Source organism: Leptidea sinapis, chromosome 3 (genome assembly GCF_905404315.1).
Source record: "Leptidea sinapis chromosome 3, ilLepSina1.1, whole genome shotgun sequence".
In the NCBI taxonomy this organism is placed as follows: domain Eukaryota; kingdom Metazoa; phylum Arthropoda; class Insecta; order Lepidoptera; family Pieridae; genus Leptidea; species Leptidea sinapis.
This window is the reverse complement of record NC_066267.1, coordinates 14,559,128-14,584,070: the sequence shown is the minus strand read 5'-3', so window position 1 is coordinate 14,584,070 and position 24,943 is coordinate 14,559,128. Positions and strand designations below refer to the sequence as shown.

Sequence of the window (24,943 nt, the reverse complement as noted above, 5' to 3'; positions counted from 1 at the left end):
TACTAATAATATGCACATGCAGAATTTAATTTATTATTTTAAAATCAAACATTTAAATATGTTGCTCTGTAAACATGTTCTCGAAACACGAAGTTAAATCTCATACATTTGCAAAGCACTCTCTACCCATGCCTCGTTTGATTTCAATCTCATCTGGAATTTTGTTTGATTTATCTCGAAATTGTAAAGTGTAAAGTAAATATTGAAAGTTTTAAACTCGTAATACGCCTAAAGTACCTATGAAAATTCACAATCATTATTATGAAAGGCTAAGCTATGGAATACACTTAAATTTGTATGCTACTTATTGAACAAATATATATTCAATTGGTATAATTGGCACTTCAAGAAAGTTTAAGTAACTCAACTCAATTCCCCTTGTTCTGTTATATATATTTATTAAAATAATAATAAAACCTATTATTTCTTATCTGCTATTAAATTACATTCTTACAGTTATATTTTTGTTTTCATCCATTAAAATAAATATTACTTATTGTTACCGTTATTTACACATAAGAAAAAAAGTATATAATTTTATGACTGTTATTATGTACTGTCTTCATTATTATTGATTGGAAACCCTTCTTCGGTATAAGCCTTCTCCAGCTTGTTCCATGCCCCCCTGTTCATTGTAAATATATTTATCAATTTTAAATATTTTTAATTTTATATATTTATCAAGCGTTGCGGCCCTTAATTATATTTCATTTCACTGATTGACAATATTCGAGTGTCTTGCAGTAATTTTAGTAATATTTACCAGTTGTTTTATCAAAGTAAAGAAAAACACAGCCTGTAAAATACTTAAACATCATTACTTCCACGAGTAACTTAATAAATAAATGAAAGTCTGAAACACAATAATTATTGAGTACATACATAACTGCAGTAGATGCATCAATCCACACATTTTAAAACAATAACGATTTGTAACCATATTAATCACAATTATATACAAATATTATAAAACAACAATTATATCATTTAATACGAAACTTAATTACATTATATTTATTAATTAGTTACTTTGTAAAAATAAAATATATTTAGCTACTAAAATGAACCTAACCTAACACGTCGGATGATCGGATGAAAGGAAGTTATTTCATTCGCCGTAACAATGATATCGTCAAATCACTTAACGATTACAGGCAGAAATACAATAACTCTAATGAAATAACAATGTCAATCCTTAATTGAGTGCCCTTGAACAGTGACGCTTAGATGTAACTGGTATAGTCTGGAATACTTGCGACATCGTTGATATTTTTCTTAGTGTATGATAAAATAACTGCAGGCTGGATGATAGCCGCTTATTAAAAGTAAAAATTTAGGATTAAATTTACTATTTGTTCTACATTTGTTTTTCATGAAAATAAGGGATGAGCAGGAAGTTCAACTGATGGTAATTAATACACCCTGCCCAGTGCAGTGTTGCAATTTTTGGGATTTTCAATAATCCTGATTATTGAAAATCCCAAAAATTCTGAACTACAACTGCGATTGTCACCTTGAGACATAAGTTGTCAAGTCTCATTTGCCCGGTAATTTCACAAGCTATGGCGCCCTTTAGACTGAAAGACATGCTGCTTACATTACTGCTTCACGATAGAAATAGGCATATGTAAATATTAATTAATATGTTATCATAGGTACAATACTATTTATTACATTCGATTAAAATTATCATAAGTGTTCCAAAAATACAGGCAGCATTTCCGCGTTAGATAGCTAGGCTGACCCGTTGATTGAAATAGCTGCCAGCGCTTGGGTATCCCTATTGAGGTGTGTAGATAGTATTTTGTACATTCTCCGCGCCTTTGGGCCCCACGGATGTCAAGTGTCTCGACACCAAACGGCACAAAGATGTATGACTCACCGATGCTGACCTTTTTGTGGCGTTTGCTTCTTCTTCGGCGGGATTTTAAAAATTACATTTAATCCGTGTAGGCAGGTCTGAAACGGGTTCCGCCTGAGCGCTCGAGTGAAGCATCGAACGTAAATCCTCGTATGTCTTGTTCAAATCTTAAGTTGTGTGGCTCCATCTACAAGATGTACTTTACACTTCTGGGATTAAATAAATAATTTAATTTGTAGGGGGTGTGATGAAGTGAGTGATATCACTTAAAATTAACAAACTGATCAGTTTTAATTATATTACAGTTCGAGAATGTACAGAAAAGATGTGGTAAAAAGTAGTTTTTGATTGAATTGGTAAAATCTCTTATCAAAGAGAGCTAGCATGGGAAAAGAAACAAGAATTAATACCATACTTCTTGAGACCTTCTAATATAGTTTTTCTATGTAATTTCTATATTCTTATTTTGACAGACCTGACTATCACCGTCTGAATTTTCACAGGGAGTTCTATCCAGGAATAGTCTTTCCATATCGCAATTTTTTCGCACAATCAGCTCTGCAATTTTTCCGTAAAATATTAAGAGAACATATTTTATAGGGTCCACATATTTAATCACCAAAATAAGAATGTTTTGTGGATTATATCAATAAATTAACAATTTATAAATCATATAAACAATAATGAATTAAACCTGAGACTCGAAGCAATTCATCCATAACGAATAAAATATTATTTATATGTTTTCGTGGAACACGACAACGTCCGTTAATTAATGTTTCAATTATAAATTAATTCATTTCATTTTAATTAATGAAACAAAATGATCTGAAATTGACCTGTGAATCAGGTATGCATAATTAAATTCATATTTAGGGTTGCCAATCGCACTCTACTACATTTTTTAATGAAAAATAAGAGACGAGACGAGCAGGACGTTCAGCTGATGGCAATGATACGCCATACTCATAACATTGCAGTTTCGCGCAGGATTCTTGAAAAACCCACAAATTCAGGGTGGTACTACAATTGCACTCGTCACCTTGAGACAAGATGTTAAGTCTCATTTGCCCAGTTATTTCAGTAGCTACGGCGCCCTTCAGACCGAAACACATTACTGCTTCACGGTAGAAACATAATCAGCCTCCCACTGGTTTATTATTGTACTTGGCTTGTTGGGCTACGAAGAGAAGATATATACAGTGTTCTCTATTATCTACAATAATTATAGAGTACGCTGATATACTGTCTTTACAAAAAATTTAAGCGTACCATTTCTATGCTAGTTGCATCCCGAAGTTCTCGTTTCCTCATGACTGAGGATCTAGGTCATCAACAAGTGATCCACACTTTGAGTGAACTATTTGTTTACATCGGCTTTCATCCATCGCGGCCCTGACGACGGAGCTAAGCCCCGGGGACCTGGAGTATTTTATTTGGTCTCGCTTGCCTCTTGTGTTACCAACTACGATCAGTTTCTCCAGACTCTCATTGCACCTTCGCATTATATGGCCAAAATACGAAAGAATTCGTATTTCAAAGTCCCGAAGTTACAATTTACATAATATATTATGTAGAGATGTAATTAAATATCTTTACTTCTTTTCTTTGTCTTTTATCTATTTTATGCTACTGCTGATGGCGATGTAAGACTTTTTGTTTAAAGGTATTCACATCAAATCAAATCATTTTATTCACGTAGGTCACGGAAATGACACATATGAATGTCAAAAAAAAATATATTTTCCTTATTGAATCTACCGCTACTTGGTAAAGGGTTGAGCTAATGAGAAGAAGTATCAAGAAACTCATTGCCACTCTTTTATATCAACATTTACATTTACATCGATTTAAAAATCATTTCAATTACAATATAATATGTAAAATGTAAAATGATGCAACAAACACACTCAAACGTCAAATAGTCAATGTCTTACACGAGTAAGTCAAAAAAGTAAATGTAAATTAATACAAAAGTTATTGAGTACAGTAGCTGCATCATCCACATACACCATAAATAAGTAAAGGTATTCTGTGAGCATTTTATAAGCGATTATAAATAAATAAATATGTATATATCCATACATATATTTACACACAATAACTTTTAAGAATCTGAAACCAAGTCTCCGGCAACGGGATCATCCTGCCACCACAAGCATTTATTCAATCAATTGTGAGTTCCTCACAAGGTATGAATGTTTATTGTAGTAGTAACACGATCAAACATTGATTGTTAAAAATATCAATTTTTATCAACAGTCAAACATCTATTCGTATGAATAAAGTCCAACCTAAATATTTGTTGAAATAAATTTTTTGATGCTCAATATATCAGGCTCAGATTAGATCAGAGCTGATAGTTAACGAAATTTTGATTAATTTTATAAAGGCTAACGTCTACCCATATCATAATGGTTACCAGCTCGAGAAAGCCTTCTGTTTGAAAAAAAAGTGCATGACAAAATTCGTGTCCTCGAAGCTGTAAAGAACTTCGGAAATCCATCGCTGTGACGCGATTGAACTTCCGAAGTGATTATACGTTCCGGCAATTTCTGCATCCCGGTGATTCAAATGTTCAAGCTTACATGCTATTGAAGTAGACTTGGCTCCTCTGATAGCTTTCTGCTTCTGATATATAAATAATTAATTTAATCTAATATTAATTAGGACAATATGATAGAATAGAGAGCAAAATAGCACGACAGACCCAAATACTTCGAGGATAATTAATTAAATTATATATTTACTTATTAGAGGATGAACTCTAGATATTAAATTTTTGTGTTAATATATAATTATAATAATAATCGTTTAATCAAGTCTAAAAAATATATGGTAGCAGAATATTTTGTGCTCGACCCTCAGAGATAGGATAGTCCATAGGATATTGCAAAGGCTAGGTCCTTCCGAAGTCTTATTTGAAATCTAAAAAAACGTGTTAATTTCTTCGTGCATTTGTGTGTGTGTGTGAGTGTGAATTTTTGTTTTAAAATTTGTTCAATTAAACTAGTTACTTAAACTTAACTTAAAGACTTGATCCGACAATTATCTTGCCTGTTTACAAATTCTACAATCTCATACACTTTGTATCTCTGTATCATATAGTAGCAATGGAATTACCAGTAATGTATTTGCTGGATGCAATTACTAATTGTGACAGTAATCACGACCATCATGTTCACAAAGCATGCTTACACAAACAGTGAATTCAAGCCTTAATGGTTGATGCATCCAATATAAGATAATTTATGTTTATACAGTTAATTCTTTATTACTTTTTATGAAATAATTTATATTATTTAAACACGACTCGTATATTGCATGCAGCACTTTACAAACAAATTTGTTATGTATATTACAGCCATTGTAAAATATTCTATTTGATTGAAAAGAGTGGCCGTTGAGTTTCTTATAATATGTTCCTCTCACAAGCTCAACTTTTTACGAACATTCAGTAATTTAAATAAAATATTTATATATATTTTTTTACATATTTATAGTGACGATTCAAAGCGCTTAGTTTAAGCCTAATTGAATAAAGTTTATTTTACTTTGACTTTTGACTACAAAACCATTTCGCTTAGCATAAGACATGCCCTTTTTTACAAGAAAGATACATAGCAAAGGAGCAAATTAAATTAAATTTTCTAGATAATTATGCAGATTTAAATGTCCTTTCAGTTTAATTTGCAGAAATAATGTTGATATTACGATAAAAGCTTTGAGGAAATATTATAATACTTAGCAAAAACGTGTCGGATTATCAAACCCCACGTATGATCACGGATTTAGGCTTAGCGTAACATAATTCCAGCAAATCCTTTCTTATTTCGCACCATGTAGAAATATAATACGAAATTAATACTCTTATATATGGCCTTAATATTTAAACTTATTTATAAGAGATTACAAAATTAGAAAAAAAAAATAAGATTGAAGTCCCAAAGTCAGTAAAGTGACACAATAGTTTGAAGGGGCAGTAATTTGAATAATCAACTTGCGCATGGTTCATTGCAGATTGGTTTTTCTTGTTATATCTAGATACTAGCTGACCCGGCAAACGTTGTTTTGCCATATAAAGTATAGCGGCCCGTCCCGGCTTCGCACGGGCATTAAACATTACATTTAGATTTGTTAATTTTAACACATTCATAATAATAATAATAATAATATGACACATATTCATCCCTTTTTGCGTCGAGCTCCTAAAAAAGAGTAAATAAAAAAAAATAAGAATAATTAAATCCAGATATTATTTAATGATTTTTTTGTATTTATGTGTTTTTTTTTTGTATATTTTTGGGGTTTTGTTTTTTTTTGATATATTTTTTTAATTTTTTGTTTTTTTTTTTTTCAATTATTGAGGTCATAACCCTAAAAGAAAATACATTTATTTTGTTAGAGCTTCTCTGTAAACAATATTTGATGTTGTTTTATTTTGTGGCAGCAAAATAAATTGATTTTCAGGGGCTCCGACTCGCGATAGACCAACATACAGTTGACCATGAGTAAAACATTTCTTTCGCAGATCGATCCCTACTAATTCGAAGGTTTGGCCTTGGGACTTGTTAATTGTTAATGCGAAAGATGTTTTTACCGGAAATTGAAGCCGTTTAAATGGGATTGGCAGATCAGTTGGGAACATCGGTATCCTCGGTATATGAGCTAGTTGACCACCTGCTGGGCCAGTGATAATAGTTGCTACTATTAAATTGTCCTTTAACTCCTTAATAAGCAGCCTCGTCCCATTACACATGCTCGGAGGGTTTAAATTTCTTAAAAGCATGATTGGGATTCCGATTTTTAACGTCAATTCATGGGGTGGCAGTCCAGAAGGGTTCAACGAATTTAAAAATTCCTGTGGATAATGGACTGCATCTTCAATATTCGTTACAGTGTCGATCGATTTGTATGTTTTTGTTTGGCCGGGGACTTTTTGAACGATCAGATTGTTTATTTCATTGACAGTATCATTCTTAGGTGATACTATAGCCCGAGAACACAGCCAATGGAAGTCTCTTTCGTGCAAATTCTCGATATCAGGGTATACAGAATCTATTAAATTTTCCAAATTATGGAGTATTTGGCCTAGAGACTCATCCAGAAGAATGTCACAATGACCGCTTAAATTTGGAGTTGGAAAAATTCCTTCCCCAAGTTTTAGCAGTTGCTGTGGGAAATCGCTATCAGTGATTCCATGAAGATGAGCTCTCATATTTGTCCTTAATTTTAATGTTTCAATCGTAGTCCATAAGGGAGACGATTTCAAGCATGCCTTGATGATATCTGCTCGCGTGCCTCTGTTAATAACGGGGAGAGTCTGTCGAAAATCTCCAGCAAATACAAAAGTAATCCCGCCCATGACTGCAGAGGAGTTCCTTAGATCCTGTAAGGTTCTGTTCACGGCCTCTATATGTGCTCTATGGCTCATCGTGCATTCGTCCCACATAATCAATGAGGCGTCTTGTAGTAATTTACCAATAGGTCCATTTTTGCGGATGGAACATGTAGATTGTTGTTCAAGATTGACGGATAGTGGAAGTTTAAAAGTAGAATGAGCAGTTTTGCCATCCTTCAAGAGAGTTGCAGCAATTCCTGAGGAAGCAACTGCTATTGCTATCTTCCCTGATTGTCTTATCTTAGCAAGTATCAAATTTGCAAGAAACGTCTTTCCCGTTCCACCAGGTGCATCCAAAAAGAAAACTTTTCTTTTGTCATGAATGACGCTATCGACTATAGTTTCAAAAGCATGTCTTTGATCTGGGACTAACTTTGGCAGGTTTTCATTGACAAAAGCGGTCAAATTATTTGTATCATAGCGATGAGTCATAGTCTCTGCTGCATTGCTTTCTGTACGAACTGATGATGGTAATCCGAAATCACTTAGGCTTTTGTCATTTAATTGCAACAGTTTATTTTCTATTTGTATCAAACCTTCGTTATAAATGTCCTCATTGTATGGTAAGGTGATGTCTTGATTTTGCTGTCTGATTCTGTGTCTAATATCTTCACATAAATCGTCTTTGAAAATGTTCCATAATTTTAATGGTTCCGATGGCTGACAAAATAAAAGTATGGCCACAAACAATTCTCTCAATTGTAATGGACATTGAGAAAGCCAAGCTTCTCTGAGAGTATTTTCCCAATGGTCATCGTTTTCTAGCAAACCTCTAGCACGGCAAGCAGCTTGATACGTTTCTTTCAGAACTCCGTCAACGGTTTTCAAGTACTGGAATGAAGTTGGACCGCGTACGTGGTGCAGCAACATCCTAAGATAGAAACACTCGGATTGAGAAGGATGGACACCGTAGACTCTACCTAAAGCGGAATCTTTTTTTATGCCTGGATAGCCAACTACATTCTCACCACGCTTCCTTCTGGTGAACTTATTATTGGCCCATGTGTAGTATTGCGGGACTTCGTGGTAAAGAAGTGTTTTTGCGAATTCATCTTCATTACAGAGCTCAAAAAAAGCCAGCAATGTTGTTTTACGTGGATTTTGGGCCACTTGTACAGCCGTTTCTGGTGTAAAATACACCCTTTGGCCATTTTCTAAGTGGACAGCTAACTGCAAAACTGTAGGATGCCGCTCATGGATCGGGAATTCGAATATTCGCCAAGCAGCTTCGGAAGTACTTATGTAACGGCCATTTACGTAGTTTTCCACTTCATCATTTGGGTTTCTGACGCCAAATGTAGCTTGGTCCGATCCTTTATTTATGTATTTACAAATGTATTTGATGGCTTGAACTGAGTGACAGTACTCTACATTTATGTGAGCATTAAACGTCCTGCACAAAAGTGGAGAATATGGGACAATCCAACTATTATCTATAGTGAAATTTCTGCCTCTGATATTTAGCGAAGCGCTCAGTCCTCCATTTGCGGCATCACGACGACGATAAACTGGATATCCGTCCTCTCCAGTCTGAGTTTCGTTGACTAAACGTCGTGGGTATTTTTTTGTGCAAATACCGTTTTTCATACATGGTGCTGATAAGTTATGTTCTCCGCATGGTCCGTGCACCATATTTTTTGTTACGATATCGTACAATATCGGATCGTTTTCTTGGTTGGGCAGTTCCGCAACTATAACGCTATCAATTTCGTCTGGTTGGATTTTTGTTTCTAGCCAAAACAGCAAATGACAGTGTGGTAAACCTCGCTTCTGCCATTCTACACTTGCCATGTAACATTTCACTTTGCCGAATATTTCATTTTTAACGAATAAATTTAAGAATTTCTTCATTTTCAAATGAAACACCCTTGAAATGATGTCATGACGATCGAAAGATCGCTGATCAGGTAGTAGTTCCGCTTTAATTTCAGGCCATTCGGGGTTGCACGTAAATGTGACAAATAAGTCTGGTCTCCCGTAATTTCGGACATAAGTCATCGCGTCTTGGGTTTTTTCATGCAGGTAACGCGGAGAACCTGTAAATGAAGATGGCAAGATTACGCGTTGACCGATATTTGATGGGTCAACATTTCCGTCTTGATTTAAAGCATCTCTGAGATGAATGTATTCTTCAGCCCTTAGTCTCTGTTGGTTACGACATATGTAATTCAATCGTTCCGATATCATTTTTGCCATCATATCGACAATATATTGACTAAATAAGTCCCTGTAATAATGTAATGCATTAAAACAGTTAGCTCTAACCATCAACCTAAATGCATAAAATTGCATGCACGTCACAGTTTTGTTACGCGCTGTACCTTCCTGCGGAATGGTTAAATAATAACCGTCTTCTCCTTTCACGAACATTAAGGGATACTGTAGTGGATCATACGATCGGTGTAACTCAGAGACCCTTTTAAGATGGCCGTCTCTTCCGTGGAGCACTATATCTCTGGGGCCTTTTTCTTCGTCAACCAAGAGAACGGCTACCTCGTTTACAGCTGGAGCATTGTATCTACCCGGGTGTGCTGTCTGTGGTGGGCGGTCGGAATGAATAATTAATTTTAAATTATCCGAAGAATTGCGTTCTATGTTTTGTTTAAAGCTTCGTATATATACATTGTGGCTATTCAGTGCGGTCTGTAGTTCGTTAATTAAATCTATTTTCAGCGTTGGAGCTATGTTTGACCTCAATGATAGCTGATCTGCGTCTGAAATGAAATATACCTGCAAGTATTGTGGATTTTGGCCTGGTGGTGGTAAAAGGCTACCAATAAGATGATATACCTGTCCCTCTATTTTAAAAGTTGGCATAAAATTACCCTCTCTTATTTCTTTGGCGCCAAACGAAGTCATTTGAAATAGGCTATTGTACTTACGAATGTTGGTTATGAAATGTCTAGATAGCGAATGATTATTTGTCAAAAGATTTTTTATTGGCTGTGGTGGTTCCTGAATACTGGGGAGACTAACTTTTCCAGAAGCACAGCACATGCCATTAGTTTCATCGACCCATTTTTTGGCTGAACACTTAGGGCAGATCTTATTCATGTCGCCGATTTGGACGGAAGACTGTTGAGCATAATCAATCTGTGGATCGTATCTAAAAGCCGATCTTTTACTGTGGGCTAAAACTTGATTGCGACTTCTCGCTCTTGACGTCTGTTGTCGTTCTCTCTGATCTTGAAGGCGTTGGAAACGCTCAGAGCTTGATTCCCTAGTGCGAGATTGAATATTTCTGATATTTTGCTCTTCAAGCCGCTGCAAACGCTGAGTACTTGACTCTCGCGCATGCACATGAGAGGTTCTTAGATTTTGTTCAGTAAGGCGCTGCGAACGCTCAAGACTGGACTCTCGCGCGCGTACCTGAGAGGTTCTCAAATTTTCTTGAGCTAGACGCTGTAAACGCTCAAGACTCGATTCTCGCGCGCGTGCTTGAGAGGTTCTCAAATTTTGATCAGCTAGTCGCTCTGAACGCTCAAGACTGGACTCTCGCGCGCGGACTCGAGAAGTCCTCACATTTTGTTCAGCGAGCCGTTGAGAACGCTGCAAACTGGATTCTCGCGCGCGTATTTGAGCGGTTCTCATATTTTGTTCAGCGAGCCGTTGCGAACGCTCGGTACTCGACTCTCTAGCACGCGATTGTGCCACATATTGTCTATGAATTGAAAGACGATTTTCAGTTTCTGATGAAGATTCTTCATTTCGACGTATTTTTGATGCCCTGGCCTGGGAACTATTTCTAGAAAGTTGAGATCTTGATCTTTTAGGCATTTCAAAATGACAAAAGAAAAAATGCCTTTGAACTAAATTAGCATAACTGTAAGCTATATATGCTACTATATTACAACGTACACAACTACCTACTATTTATTAAAATTAAATTGAAAATCATGAAAAATATTCAAGTAATTTATTAGGTTAATAACTAAGTGAACAATATTTTATATAAATGGGTTTAGTTCTGAAAAGAACTTTTTAAATCGGTTTAGTTACTTACTAAACGAATTATTATCAAGCGTAAATTCCGCACACGTCCATCACGTAGGGAGCCGACCGCGCGAGTAAGCCGCGCGGCAAGTTTATTTCGTGATCTTAACCCCCCTCCCGTACCCCTGCCCGAGTGACGCCTACAACGCATAGCTAGCCGAATACAGTTTATTTTTTAATTTTTTTTTAACTCGTGATATCTTTTGAATGGATTGTCAGAATCGAATAATTCAAAAAGTAATATAAAGATATTGAAGCAGTCTTAAATAATACATCATTTATTTTGATAAGGGTTAATACCAAGGTACAAATAAAGAGCTTTTTGTAGCGGTGGTATTTTAATTTCTTTTTTTCAATAAAAAAACGCTTATTGTGACATGACTGTAATAGTTAGAGATATGCTGCCGCTGATTTTTTGTAGATAATGGTGTGTTCTAAAAAAATGTAGTATATCATTTTGTTCTATCATCAATAGTTTTCGCAGCGCACGCGATGTAAGGTAGTTTTTTGATATTTTTTTCACACCTTGGATTACGTTATCGTAATTTTAGTAAGGATGCCTATTTTTTTTGAAAATGAAATATAGCCTATGTCACTCAGAAATGATGTAGCTTTCCAACAGTGAAAGAATTTTTCAAATCTGCCAAGTAGTTTCGGAGCCTATTCAATTCATACAAACAAACAAACAAACAAAAAATCAAACCTTTCCTCTTTATAATATTTGTATAGATATTTTAGAAATGACTTAACTCGAAAATCTCGCATACACATTCAAGGACTTGTTAAATGTGAATGTTATACTCATTCTTCGAAGTTTATTATTATTTTCTTTGAAAAGGAAATAATATTCTTTATGTTGAGTAACTAATGCTTTAAGTGTGAATTTTGGGTCTTTAAAAAATAACGGATTTTTATCAACGACAAGAACAAATAAATTATATTTTTAAATGACAATTATTAAACAAATATACTTTGAAACGAATATCTGAAATTGATTTATTATAATTCATTGAAAACAATATCGTCAATATATTTCTTAATTAATGTTCAGACTTGAATTGACAATTTAATATTGAAGAACAAATTAACGATAATAACGTTATAGACAAATTTAATACAAATAGCGATTTGATTTAACGTTAATAAAAGCGTTTACAAATCAAATTTCAATTTGAGTACGAGTTAAACAGCCATATTGAAAGAGAAAATGATAAATCTTATTTGAAATAGATTAAATAGAATAGAAAATAGATAAACATATTTTAGAAATTGATTGAATTAACTACATCAAAGTATCCGTAACGTATAATAATAATTATATTTGTTAGCCATTGTTCTGTATACACTCTAAATAACAATTACTGATGAATGGTTTAAGTGGTAATAAATATTGAAAATAATTTGTAGTTTTAGACAAAACACGCCACGTGCATGTAGTGAAAGTATACGATGGTACTGTATGTAATGACGTTATATATACTTTGATAAATCACGTCGTATAAAAACAAAGACGAAATATGGAACATGCCAAAAATTACACCATAGTAAACTTCGACTGCCATATCTAATCAATGCCGCATTTACTTCAGTTGTTTCAAATATTCTTGGTCAATAAGCAGCTATGTAAAACATTTATTCAGTTCAAAGTTCAAAACTCAAATTCTATACGATAAGCCAGTCTTTGCAACTTAGGAAAAGTTGAACGATCAATAAGTTAGCATTGGTGAACGCAGATTTTTTTTTGAATAAAGTCTTGATTCTTTCGTACTAGTGAAGTCTACCAGTGGGAGGCTTCCACAACGGCGCCTATTTGTAAGCATTATTGTGTTTCGCTTTGAAGGGCGCCGTAGCCAGTGAAGTCACTGGGCAAATGAGATTTAACATCTTATGTCTCAAAATCCAACAGCATGGCTTTTCAACGGGCAAATCTACTCTATCTACTCTCCATGTTTTTACTAATTATGTTTTTAGCGGTTTAGATAGTAAACATCAGATAGACACAATCTATACAGATTTTCAGAAGGCATTTGACAAAGTTGACCATATAATCCTTTTACAAAAGTTGTCTTTTAATGGTATTAAAGGAAATCTTTTGCGATAGTTTACAGCTTACCTACATAAACGTGTTCAATCGGTGATTATAAATGGGTTTACTTCATCTCAAGTATTAGTGACATCCGGGGTACCCCAGGGCTCAATCCTTGGGCCGTTGCTTTTCTCCTTATTTACCAACGACACATCGAAGTGCTTTGTACACTGCTTTTATTTACTCTATGCAGATGATCTAAAGTTATATAAAAAGATACTTATACCTTCTGATATAAAAAGATACTTATACCATCTTTACTAGAAACACTCATAATATAATCAAGTCCAACCTCACCCTTGGAGACCATGCCCTTGAATCTGTTCACTCTGTCAGGGATCTTTGGGTCCTTCATGACCCTAAACTAACCTTGGACTAGCATGTAGGCATAATTATTAATAAAGCTTCACAACCCGTGTCACCAGACCTTTCAAAGATAAAGCCACATATACCTTTATAAAACGCTTGTGCAGTCTCAGTTGGAATATGCCTGTCCAATCTGGAATCCGCATTATGCTATATATGTTACACAACTGGAGGCTGTACAAAAGAAATTCTTACGCATTTCAAACTATCGTATGAATTGTGGTAGGGCTAACTACAATCAACTTTTAAAAACATACAATTTACTTTCACTTAGCCAAAGACATCACTTAATTGACTGTGTCACCTTAAGAAAAATATGTGTGAATGAACTAGCTTGTCCTGAACTTCTCGAGCTTTTGCCATTCAATGTTCCAGCCAGGTCTTTACGCACGCACAGAACTTTCAACCTACCGAGTCCTAGAACCAATATTGGGTTTCGCGCGCCTCTTCACAGAATGTGTTCATCATTGGATTCTCACATTAATGTCGACCTGTTTTTGCACTCCTCTACTGCTGCATTTAAGACTAAGTTAAAACAACAATTACTGTCCTTACCTTAAACCTTGTATCTTTATTCATTATTATATCCCTGTCTGTGTCTTGATTTATATAATACTGTGTATTCGCCTAAATATTCTTTTCTTTACTTATCGTTCTGTTATCATGTCTGTAAAATTGTATTCTTTTGTGTTCTCAGTGAAACTATTCTAGGATATATTCAATATTGTATTTTATTTCACTTAATTTGTACTATAGTGATGTATCTGTTTGTATCCTCAATAAATAAATAAATAAAATGACGAGCGCATTTGTAGTGCCGCTCAGAATTATGGGTTTTTCAAGATTCCTGAAAGGCACTGCATTGTAATGGGCAGGGCGTATCAATTACCATCAGCTGAACGTCATGGTCGTCTCGTACCTTATTTTCATTAAAAAAAAACCAAGCTGAACTTATTTGAGTTTGTATATGACTTTTATGAATTATAGGTTCTGTACTTGGGATGCATACTCAAGTTGTGGTTTAACATAGTTCTTGTAAATTATTAACATTATCATGTGAGGATTCCGAATGATTACAGAATGAGAATATACTTCAATAGGGTCGTTATGATGAGAGTGATATTTAAAGATGCACGTGCATCACTGTAACACAAAAGTAACGTGTAAGTGAAGTTGGTTCCTTAAGTTTTTGACGTTTGTGACATTCGTTATTTATTTTTTGGTTTCTTCGTCCATTATTAGGATAGGCAAAGGGCTAAAGCCCGTACAGCAGTATTCGTTATTTAATATTTAATTGCCAAAGCCATCGTGGCAAGATTTTTACAATAATGTTCTTTCTACAAACGAGAATAGCAATAGCAAATAACTTTGATGATTTTTGCTTTGTTAGGTCAAAGAAGTATAACTTCTTGCGTGCATACATAAGTACACACACACTTTTGTTTTGTCAGACTGAGTATATGATCTTCCCATTTAAGATTGTCTGTTAAAGTCACATGTAGGTCTGTTTGGATCTTTGCGTGCTAGTTAAAATTTTCGCATATTAATTATCTCACAAGGCGCAGCATAATATTAGTAACGTATGTTACTTGAACACTATGCACGTGCACACTGGTGTTTCCCAAGGCTGTGTACTATCTCCTAGACTATTTTTTCCTGGAAAATCATCTACCAGTACCAGAAAAACTTTTATATTGGAAAACCACTCTTGGAACAGTTGTGGAATTGGATACAGATAAAGTTTTAAACTGTGCTGATTTCATGTTAAAGCATTCTTTCTTTCTTCAGAATACTTTAGTTTGCACAAAAAATACTAAGAAAACTAATTCTTATATATTTTATTTTATATCATTCTCACTATATGGATGTGTGGAGTCTTTTCGCAGTTAACTATATGGAAATGTGTCTTCCGTGCGGTTTTCTTATACGTAGAACTATAAAATGACTCCCTTTATGTTTCTAAAACGAAACAACTATAAATACCGCATTATTACTCTTGTAATTCCCTTATGGAAAAGGAGGACAAATGAGCGTACCTGGTGTTTAATGATCATCACCACCCACAATCTCTTGAAATACCAGAGGAATCACAGGAGCGATGCCGGCCTTTAAAGCCGCGCTTTTTTTTGTACCCATGTTGTATCGCCCCGGGAACACCGCACAAGGAAGCACTTTCCATAGTTATGTTGTACGTGGAAGAAAGTTCCTTGAAAATTCTTCCTTCTGGTGTTGTTCTAACCCCATATAAAATAATGTCACATTAAACTGCACAAATATAGTGAATAAAATACAACTTTAGTAATATAAACTCAGGGTCTGAAGTTAATCGTGTTATTATCAAGTGACCTACTCTCACCCAGCATCCAACGTGAAGCAACGTTATTTATTTACCATAAACTGGGGCACTCGGTTATTCATTATCTGATACTAATAAAATATTAATAGGCCCATATTTGAAGTAATTTTCAGCGGCTTGTGAACGGAAATGGGATGGCTTAGCTACTTTTACGATAAACTAGCTCAGTTGGTGTATATGTAATTTGGATGGTTTGTTTATATTGACAGAAATTGATTTAGATGGAATGTTGATATAAAATTTACTCGGAAACGTTAGTTAGTTTCTTTTACCCTTCCCTACCGAACAATTAATTTTTAAGGAATCTTTCCAAGTGAACTTTATTATATTCCTAAGATAGCTAGGTTCCTTCGTACCTTCAAATGCATGAATATTTTTTTAAATTTTTACATAAGCTAGAAGTACTATTTCTACGACCTAGACTTGTATGAACCTTTATAATGTATCACAACTTTTTTTTTGATAGAAAATACGAGTAAAAAAATGAGATCAAACGTTAAATTCATGATAATCTACAAAACAGTTTTTTTTCAATCAAGCACAAAAACATGAAAATTTAGTAATATGTTTTGATTGATCTTTTTGAAGCTGCAAATCTCACACCTTCCTCTCTTTTTTGCCAATGTATGCCTCTGTTACCCAAACGTACGTCTCTCAGAGTAGAATATTTAGAAGGACCAGCATTTGAAGTATTATCTATAAAAACCTTTTTTACCTCCAACATCTTTCATTGTCATCAAACCTTGAGTAACAGAGTATCGAAATTCTTTTACGGTTGTGTTCTCAAATAAAAGTTCATTATTGACAAACGCGTTGAGAAATTCTATGTCCAGTTGACCCTAAAACAACCTTTGCCATCATTATGGAGATTCGGGAAGTTTCCTTTGGCACTAGATCTTTCATATACACCAATATCGAAAGGGCCGTACGACACACTACGCCCAGACCAAGTTCTGATCCTCATTTTGTTTTTAAAATAGTTTATTTTGCATTATCCTATATCTTGTTTCAATAGCTTTCTTATACATTCTCTCATATCATCCTAATTATAAGCAATCTATTAATACACATTATATAATATGCATTGACAGGCCACTGCGCGCGAGCCAAAGTCACACCGGTCTATGGCATACCGCGGCGCGGGGACACTTGCCGATTAGGGAAGGCTATACAGCAAAGGGCTCTCAAACGATCAGTTGTGTCTCCGTCCCCCCATGTAGGTTCTGTCCCCTCTATGTAGGTGTCTTTGACGGCCATCGGACAGGCTACTGAACTTAGATCCATTTTTTTCTTTACGTGACACAGTTGCCTCTTCATTTCCTATTTCAGTTTCAGTACGATGTTCTTATTGATAGTTATTTTGGTACACAATATTATCTAAATTATCGTCAATCAGAACTAGAAATACACCTGCCGATTTAGTATGGTGAGGAAAATAATCTTCAACTGCTTCAAAATCTTCGTCACTAATTTTCGAAGGCAGATCTATTCAGAAGCTAGGGGCAGGCATTGGAGATATAGATACCTCATCCATAACCTGATGGCACTTCTTGTCGACGCGTCAAATAGCCTCCTCAAAATAGTCGTCAAAGCCTCTCGATGACCGTGATTGAACATCTTTTTCAAACTGGTCATCGGAAACACCTACATCAGATTCTTTGCAACAGTCTGGAAAAATAACATAATAATAATAATTTACAATAGTGTATGACGAAACAAAATAACATTCGTCTTGAATAAGAATCATAAAATACAAATAAAATATAAGACCAAATACTTCAGTCCTCCTTGAATTTTATAAATTATCCACATGAAATAAGGTAATTACACACTGTGTAAGTATTATGAAATCTAATTCATAATAAAAACTTATTAACCATTTCATAATATTTGTGTATTTGTACTTATGACCAGTTGTAACTTGAAGATCAAATTGACTGGTCGTTACTCAAGGGAGACTGAATCGTGCATTCTCATTGGCTAACGCAAATTGTCCTTTAAAGGATCGTCATAGAATTGAAGCAGTTCGAGCCGAGTTTGGCAACAGTCTTTTAATTAATAATGAGCGACTGTTTAAGGTTTAAACGGACGTTTATTAATATTTTAGTGTTCATCATGCACTAACCATTGATTAGGTGCTTTTACCGATTGATTAACTTAAACGAAGTAGCATACGTAGGTTAACCATTGTTTTGGTCTATTACGCGGTAAATTATGTGATACGAGTATATGACTGTTTCAAAATAAAAGTGCGTAATGCGCACTCCTCCTTGATTCCAGATACGGTGAAATATAAAAAAATACTTCGAGTAATATGGGAAAAAAGCATTTGAATGGTTGTTTAGTTGTTTTAGACAGAAGGAAGGTTACTGAATTGAAAAAGTCTGTGTGTACTTATGTATGCACGCAAGAAGTTATACTTCTTTTGTTTAACGAAGCAAAAATCATTAAAATGATTTACTCCTCGTGCTATTCTACGTTTTTACAAAGCACAATTTAGTAAAAATCTTGCAAAGATGGCTTTGACAATTAATTATTAAATAGTGAATACGGCTGTATGGGCTTGAACCCTTTGCTAGTCCTAATAATGGACGAAGAAACCAAAAATTATAACGAATGATGCAAACGTCAGAAAATTTTAGAAACCAAGTTCAACCTGTCACTTTTGTATTACAGTGCTGCGCGCTCATTTTAAAATTTCAATTTCATAATTTTTTCATAACGCGCCTAAAGACAACTTCAAAAACCGTTCATGCTATGGACATTGCTTGCCTGGACGAAACGAGCATCAGATTTTGCAGCATTATTATGCTACGCTTCCATTTTCGATAGCAGTTGGTTTAAATCAATTATAACTGAATACAGTGTCATCTTTACACAGTAATGTTACACCATTTGGTCATTTGTAGCTCATTCATTTAAAAACGCTCGGTTATTAAGCCGAAATATATCCTTATTTATAGGTGTTTGAAAATTTATTTAAATAACCATTTTAATGAGTTGGAGGGTAAAACTTTATTTTTCTTATAGCTAACTACTAAATGTTTTAGGATAATCCACGAAACTGGAACGAACACCTGGAAATTTGAGAAAATACAAATGTTTTCAGGTATCACATTTCTTGTGTTGTATGTTTGGGTTTTATATTTATCCAGATTATGGGTTTGAGTACATTTAAAAAGAACATCCTTATTTTACAAATCTTTCTATTATAGTTATTTATACTACAGTTGTGTAATAACGGGTATTAAAACACGAATTTGGGTGATAATACTATCATCAACAGTTGCATACAAGACTTTACACCCATAATATGAATCCTCTATAAAAAGATTCTGAAACAGTTAGCTTACTGTTAAAATTGAAAAAGCCAGTCATAGTGACCACAATATCATCCAAATGAGTGTTATTTTCAGAACGGATGATGTAATGTAGTACTGAATTTCATTACAACACTCGTTTGGATGATGTAATGGTTATTAGGACATTGGGTGTTTTAATGTTGGCAATAAGCTAACTGTTTCAGAATCTGTAATAGAGGATTTAAAGCATGGGTGTAGATAAAAATATTAAAACCACCTTTATTATTGACAGCCTTTGACTTTATTTCTCTTCCAACAAAAAATCAAAATATGTGCTGGGACAGATTAGAAATGAAGCGGATAAAGTTTAAAAAACAAATATTTCAAAGAAAAATATTTGTGAAAATGTTTCCGAAAAAATTCATTCAATATTAAAACGAATGCTTTCCTTATTTATAAAAAAATAAATATAATGTGATAAACAACCTTGTTGGGTTGAACCTTCTCTCTCTATCGGAAACCAGAGGTTAAATCTTGCGCCTTAGACCACGCGGCCAAACTGACCTAAAAACAGTAGTTGAAATTAATTAAACAACTTCACCACTAATACAATGTGATTGAGTGCCAACTACAAGTGACAGTTGGTAGCATCATCACGGTAGGCGGTCGTCCCCTATATAAGCCAGAGCGCTAATTTCGAGTGGGCATTATTTATTGAGAATTCTAAGGGGTAACGCTGCTCAAATTGTAGAAGAGGCAGTTATTAGCATAATTATAAGTTGAAAATGTAAAATACAGATATTTAAATTTTTTAAGTGCGTTTAAATTACCAACCCTACATCTGTACGATTCAATATTTCTGAACAATCTTTCAAGCGATGACCACATAGTTTTATTCAATGAATAACGATTTTACAATGTCAATAACAAAATATATCCTGGTCTTCCATATATATTTCACTCGCAATATTCAAACCCGTATTCCCAGTCGTCAATCGTGTGTAAATAGAGGTACGCAAAGAGTCCCCACCTCCTAATCGATTTAATCTTGGTTCATATTAATATCCCTCACAAGATCAGACCCTTTACAACATAGGTATTCATCCAACCCTTATGATATTCATATATACTAATAAATGGAGAACTATTTTTTTCCTTCAGACTGGAAAACCAATGAACCGATCGGAAAAATACTTGAACCATAAGAAGCAATGTGTTTTGGAGATGTTTTTAGTACATATTTCGCCATTTGTTTCCGAAGCGGTAGTAGTGTCTAGTATATATATTAGAAATGACATCAAAAATAATTCTAAATGAATCAATTTTGAGAAAATAAATTATGCTTTTTTATATGATATGTTGATCATTACTAATGCGGAACCTTTATTTCTTTTGACTTACAAACAGAAATGATTCAGCTTTTTTCATTTCATTACAAAAACCTAAACGTCATTGCATATCACAATTCATACTATGACAAGGACCTTATATGGAAAAACAACGTTTTTCGGGTCACACACTAGGTATTATATTATATAATACTAGCTGACCCAGCAAACGTTGTATTGCCAATATTAAAATCGCGATACAAAAGTAACTATTGATTGTAGATGGGTGAAAATTTGAAGTTGTATGTATTTTTTAATGCTGACTCATAATCAAACAAATTTAAAAAAAAAATAAAAAAAAAATTCGTGTGGACCACACTTAACATTTAGGGGGATGAAAAATAGATGTTGTGCGATTCTCAAACCTATCCAATATGCACTCAAAATTTCATGAGAATCGGTCAAGCCGTTTCGGAGGAGTTCAATGATTAACACCATGACACGAGAATTTTATATATTTGATTATAGCTTTTTTATTTAATTGGGAATAACAAACAATTACACATTAAAATTTTGTTATATTTGTTATTTTGAAGTGATATCCCTCACTTCTCAGATTAAATATACACGACGGAATGATGGAAGGAACCCGAGAGTCTATTCGAGTCCCGCATCGTCCATAAATTCGTTACGAATTAAATTTGTACAATTACACATGGACTCTTACTTAATTATTACTTTTGTTTATAATCGACCACGTTGTGCACATATTACTTATTTTGTGTGTTGGAAAAGCAAATACACTTAAAACACATTTAAAATATACTAGCTAACCCGAGAGACGTTGTTCTGTTCATAAAGAAACTCTTTCGAGAGCAATTTCGTAAATTCCGTTCTTAACTCACCTCTACTCGGCGAAAGGAATATTCCAACGAAATTTCAAGTCTCTACGCCGGTTCCAGAGATATCGTGATGAGCTATACCTTGGATAATCTATTTGTCTAGATAGAGTCTCTTGCTGTTAGACAACCGATAAAAACAGGCCAGGAATATTAGTTTAGTGTGCGTAACAAGCTACGTATTGCACTCACGATTTGTGTGACTCTTTGTGTTTGTGTGCGTGAATTGCTCAAAATGGAAGTTAGTTCTTGACTCCATTTTTTTAGACGTTTTCATAGCTACGAGTATCATAGTCTATCTAGACGTATAAATGATCTAATATACATTATATGCATAGACACAAACAAGTAAACAATAATCACAAAAACATAATAAATAATCATCTTATATATAAAATTCTCGTGTCCCGGTGTTTGTTACCAAACTCCTCTGAAACGGCTAAATATGATTGAAAATTTGTGTGTATATCGGGTAGGTCTGAGAATCGGCCAACATCTATTTTTCATATCCCTTAATAATAAAGGTCTACCTAACGGTCTAAATAGATTTTTTAATTTTCTTGACATTTTTTTTTATTTTTATTTTATTATGATTCAGCATTAAAAAATACATACTTAATTAATACATAAACTAACTTCAACGATCCGTCTACGATCAACACCTATTTTTGTATCGAGATTTTAATATTATTCTATTCCATCCACATACCCGCAATAGAGTTGCAAGATGGCAATACAATATAGTTATTATTGTAGTACGATATATTTGGTAGGTTTGTTGTAAAATTTTAATTTTTGATTTTTTTTATTACGTTTATGGCAATACAACGTATGCTAGTATACATTTAAATATACATAATTATCCATACATAAGCCTTTTTTTATAATTATCAATAGTCAAAGCTTAGTTAATTTTTATGTTACTTATTATCAATCTCCTCGAGTTCTGTATATTACTAAACCATCTCAACTTGTTGTTCTATCATTATTAAAACTCTAATTTTATGAATATCTGGGTCACAATCTTGACCTTAACTTAATAAACTTATCAAGTACGGCTTGGCTTTGCCGGTATCTATTTGTTACAAGTGCAACCGATATAGATTTACTATTCAAACTAAATTTCATAAACTTTGTCTTGAATTAACGGCTTCTTTAAATATTCCATATCTAATTTAAGCTTGTTTGGAATACAGCTTTTATGTCTTTAATCTGCATTATACGCCACGGTCACACTAAAGGTTTTGCGTAACTTAAAAAAAAACATGTAAAAAAACAAATATTATGTTTATTGCTTTTTAAAACATTCTCCTTTACATTTTAAACATTTTTACATGCGATCGAACCATTTTTTAAAACAGGACGATCATAGATCTGAAGGCATGTTTTCTACTTGCTGATTGAACGCTATCACTGCCTCTTCGGAATTGGTTAAAGTGAAATCTCTCATCAATTCTTTGATTTTGGGGAAAATACAGAAATTACAGGGTGCTAGGTCGAGGCTATGTGCAGGATGGGTAACGAGTTGTACCTTTTCGGAAGCTAAAAATGACTTTGTTGATAAATTGACTTTCGTGTGTGAAGAAGTGTAGTCATGATTTAGGAGAATGCGGCTTTTTGGTCGTCTTTTACGAACTTTTTTTAACACCCTGGGTAAACAAATGGTAGAATACCACTCGGCATACTGTGAGCACCATTTCACGCAAGCCCGCTTCTGCTCTGATGTCAGTTCATGAGAAAAAAAGTGAACAATGTAGTTTAAAGCCATCATGTGTAATCAAAGGTAATGAGTTCAAAATGAAACAATAACCTATATCTGAATGATTTTATTATATTATGTAGTAATAAAAATTTTAAGGATTAATATGGTATTTGTGTAAACAGATTTTAACGCTTTAAAAATGCATGACAAATTTCGTATAAAGTGCCCTAATTTAAACTAAATTTGTTTAAATTACGCAGTATCTATTGTTTATGTTATCTAACAAAGCGCTTGCTTGTTTAGAAATAAAAGCGTCGACGTTCGTTTTTATAAACAAGCCCAAACACTTCAAAAGCAATAAATTTTATTTTGTAACCCGATCCCGTTGACCTTGGCGTCGGTAATACACGTTTGGCAAGTGCGCCACGTGCGGTGTGGCAGCTCGGCACCTCAGGGGTATCTTTTTTTAAAAGAAATCGTGAAAATCGGTGCAGTAGTTATTAAGTTTATTGATAGATTTGAGCGAACAGACAGACGCAGCGGAGGACTTTGTTTTATAATATATAGTATATATATATAATGATAATATTTTATAAGATTTTAATATATTTTACCAGAGTGATGCGTCTTTGCGAGAAATGTTTAGGTGTAGCGAAGCATAACAATCATCATCTAGTTAACATATATTATTGATCATTAATAAAAATATCATCGTCAAATTATTTGAGCCTATGGAGTGCCAATTTTAATAAGAGAATGTTATGCGAAGCGTAGATTTAATAGCAATTTGTGCTAACAAACTATTTACTGTCGTACGGTTCATTGGTATATGTTAATTGCACCGACTTCTATATTCTGTATACTGATTGTGTAAGAGCATGGAAACATTTTACTGCCGGTTTTATATTAGAATAATAATTACACCATTACATTAATATAAATCTCTTTCAGCTCTTCTGATGCCAGAGGGATCCATCTAATTTATTTATTTATTAAAGCACACCACATCATATACGATACAATTGTCTTAATCTTGTTACAATTATTAGTTCTAAAGTATAGGACAATTATGGTGAACACGAAAATTACAAAAAAATACTACCTAATAACTTCTGAAAAATAGAACTTATACTATCGCCATATTAAAAAACAAAATAAGAAATGAAAGTACAAATTATAAGTCTTTTAATTGAATTAATGAAGGAAAAGAAAAACTAAACTAACTTATTTAATACTAATAACTTGGAGAAGACTAATATTGAACAGACTAATTTTAAATAGTACTATGTATAGAATATTAATAATAATTTACTGACATAATTGCCATTATTGTTTCGGTCTGAACGGCGCCGTAGCTAGTGAAACTACTGGCCAAATGAGACTTAACATCTTTGTCTCAAGGTGACGAGCGCAATTGTAGTGCCACTCAGAATTTTTAGGTTTATCAAGAATCCTGAGCAGGACTACATTGACATGGGCAAGGCGTATCAGTTACCATCAACTGAACTTCCTGCTCGTCTCGTCCCTTATTTTCATAAAAATTAATAAATAACAATATTAGTTAAAATTACATGCACTTTATTCCTTTAAAAAGGGTTTTATTTAAATAGTTATACTGTTACTTGTATAACATTTCATCTAATAAATAC

General features: G+C 33.9%; 2 protein-coding genes across 2 annotated transcripts in view; one reads left to right on the top strand and one right to left on the bottom strand.

The window, feature by feature from the left end:
- Window positions 1-24,943, top strand: part of LOC126979552 (dopamine receptor 1-like) — a 98,814-nt gene that overhangs the window by 26,945 nt on the left and 46,926 nt on the right. The window lies entirely within an intron of this gene.
- On the bottom strand, window positions 6,255-11,039 carry LOC126979340 (uncharacterized). Its single transcript, XM_050828583.1, has one exon. It carries the CDS (start codon window positions 11,037-11,039, stop codon window positions 6,255-6,257), a length of 4,785 nt encoding a protein of 1,594 aa, XP_050684540.1.

Coding starts and splice junctions, on each gene's coding strand:
- LOC126979340 (XM_050828583.1), bottom strand. CDS start 11,039: ATGCCTAAAAGATCAAGATCTCAACTTTCTAGAAATAGTTCCCAGGCC.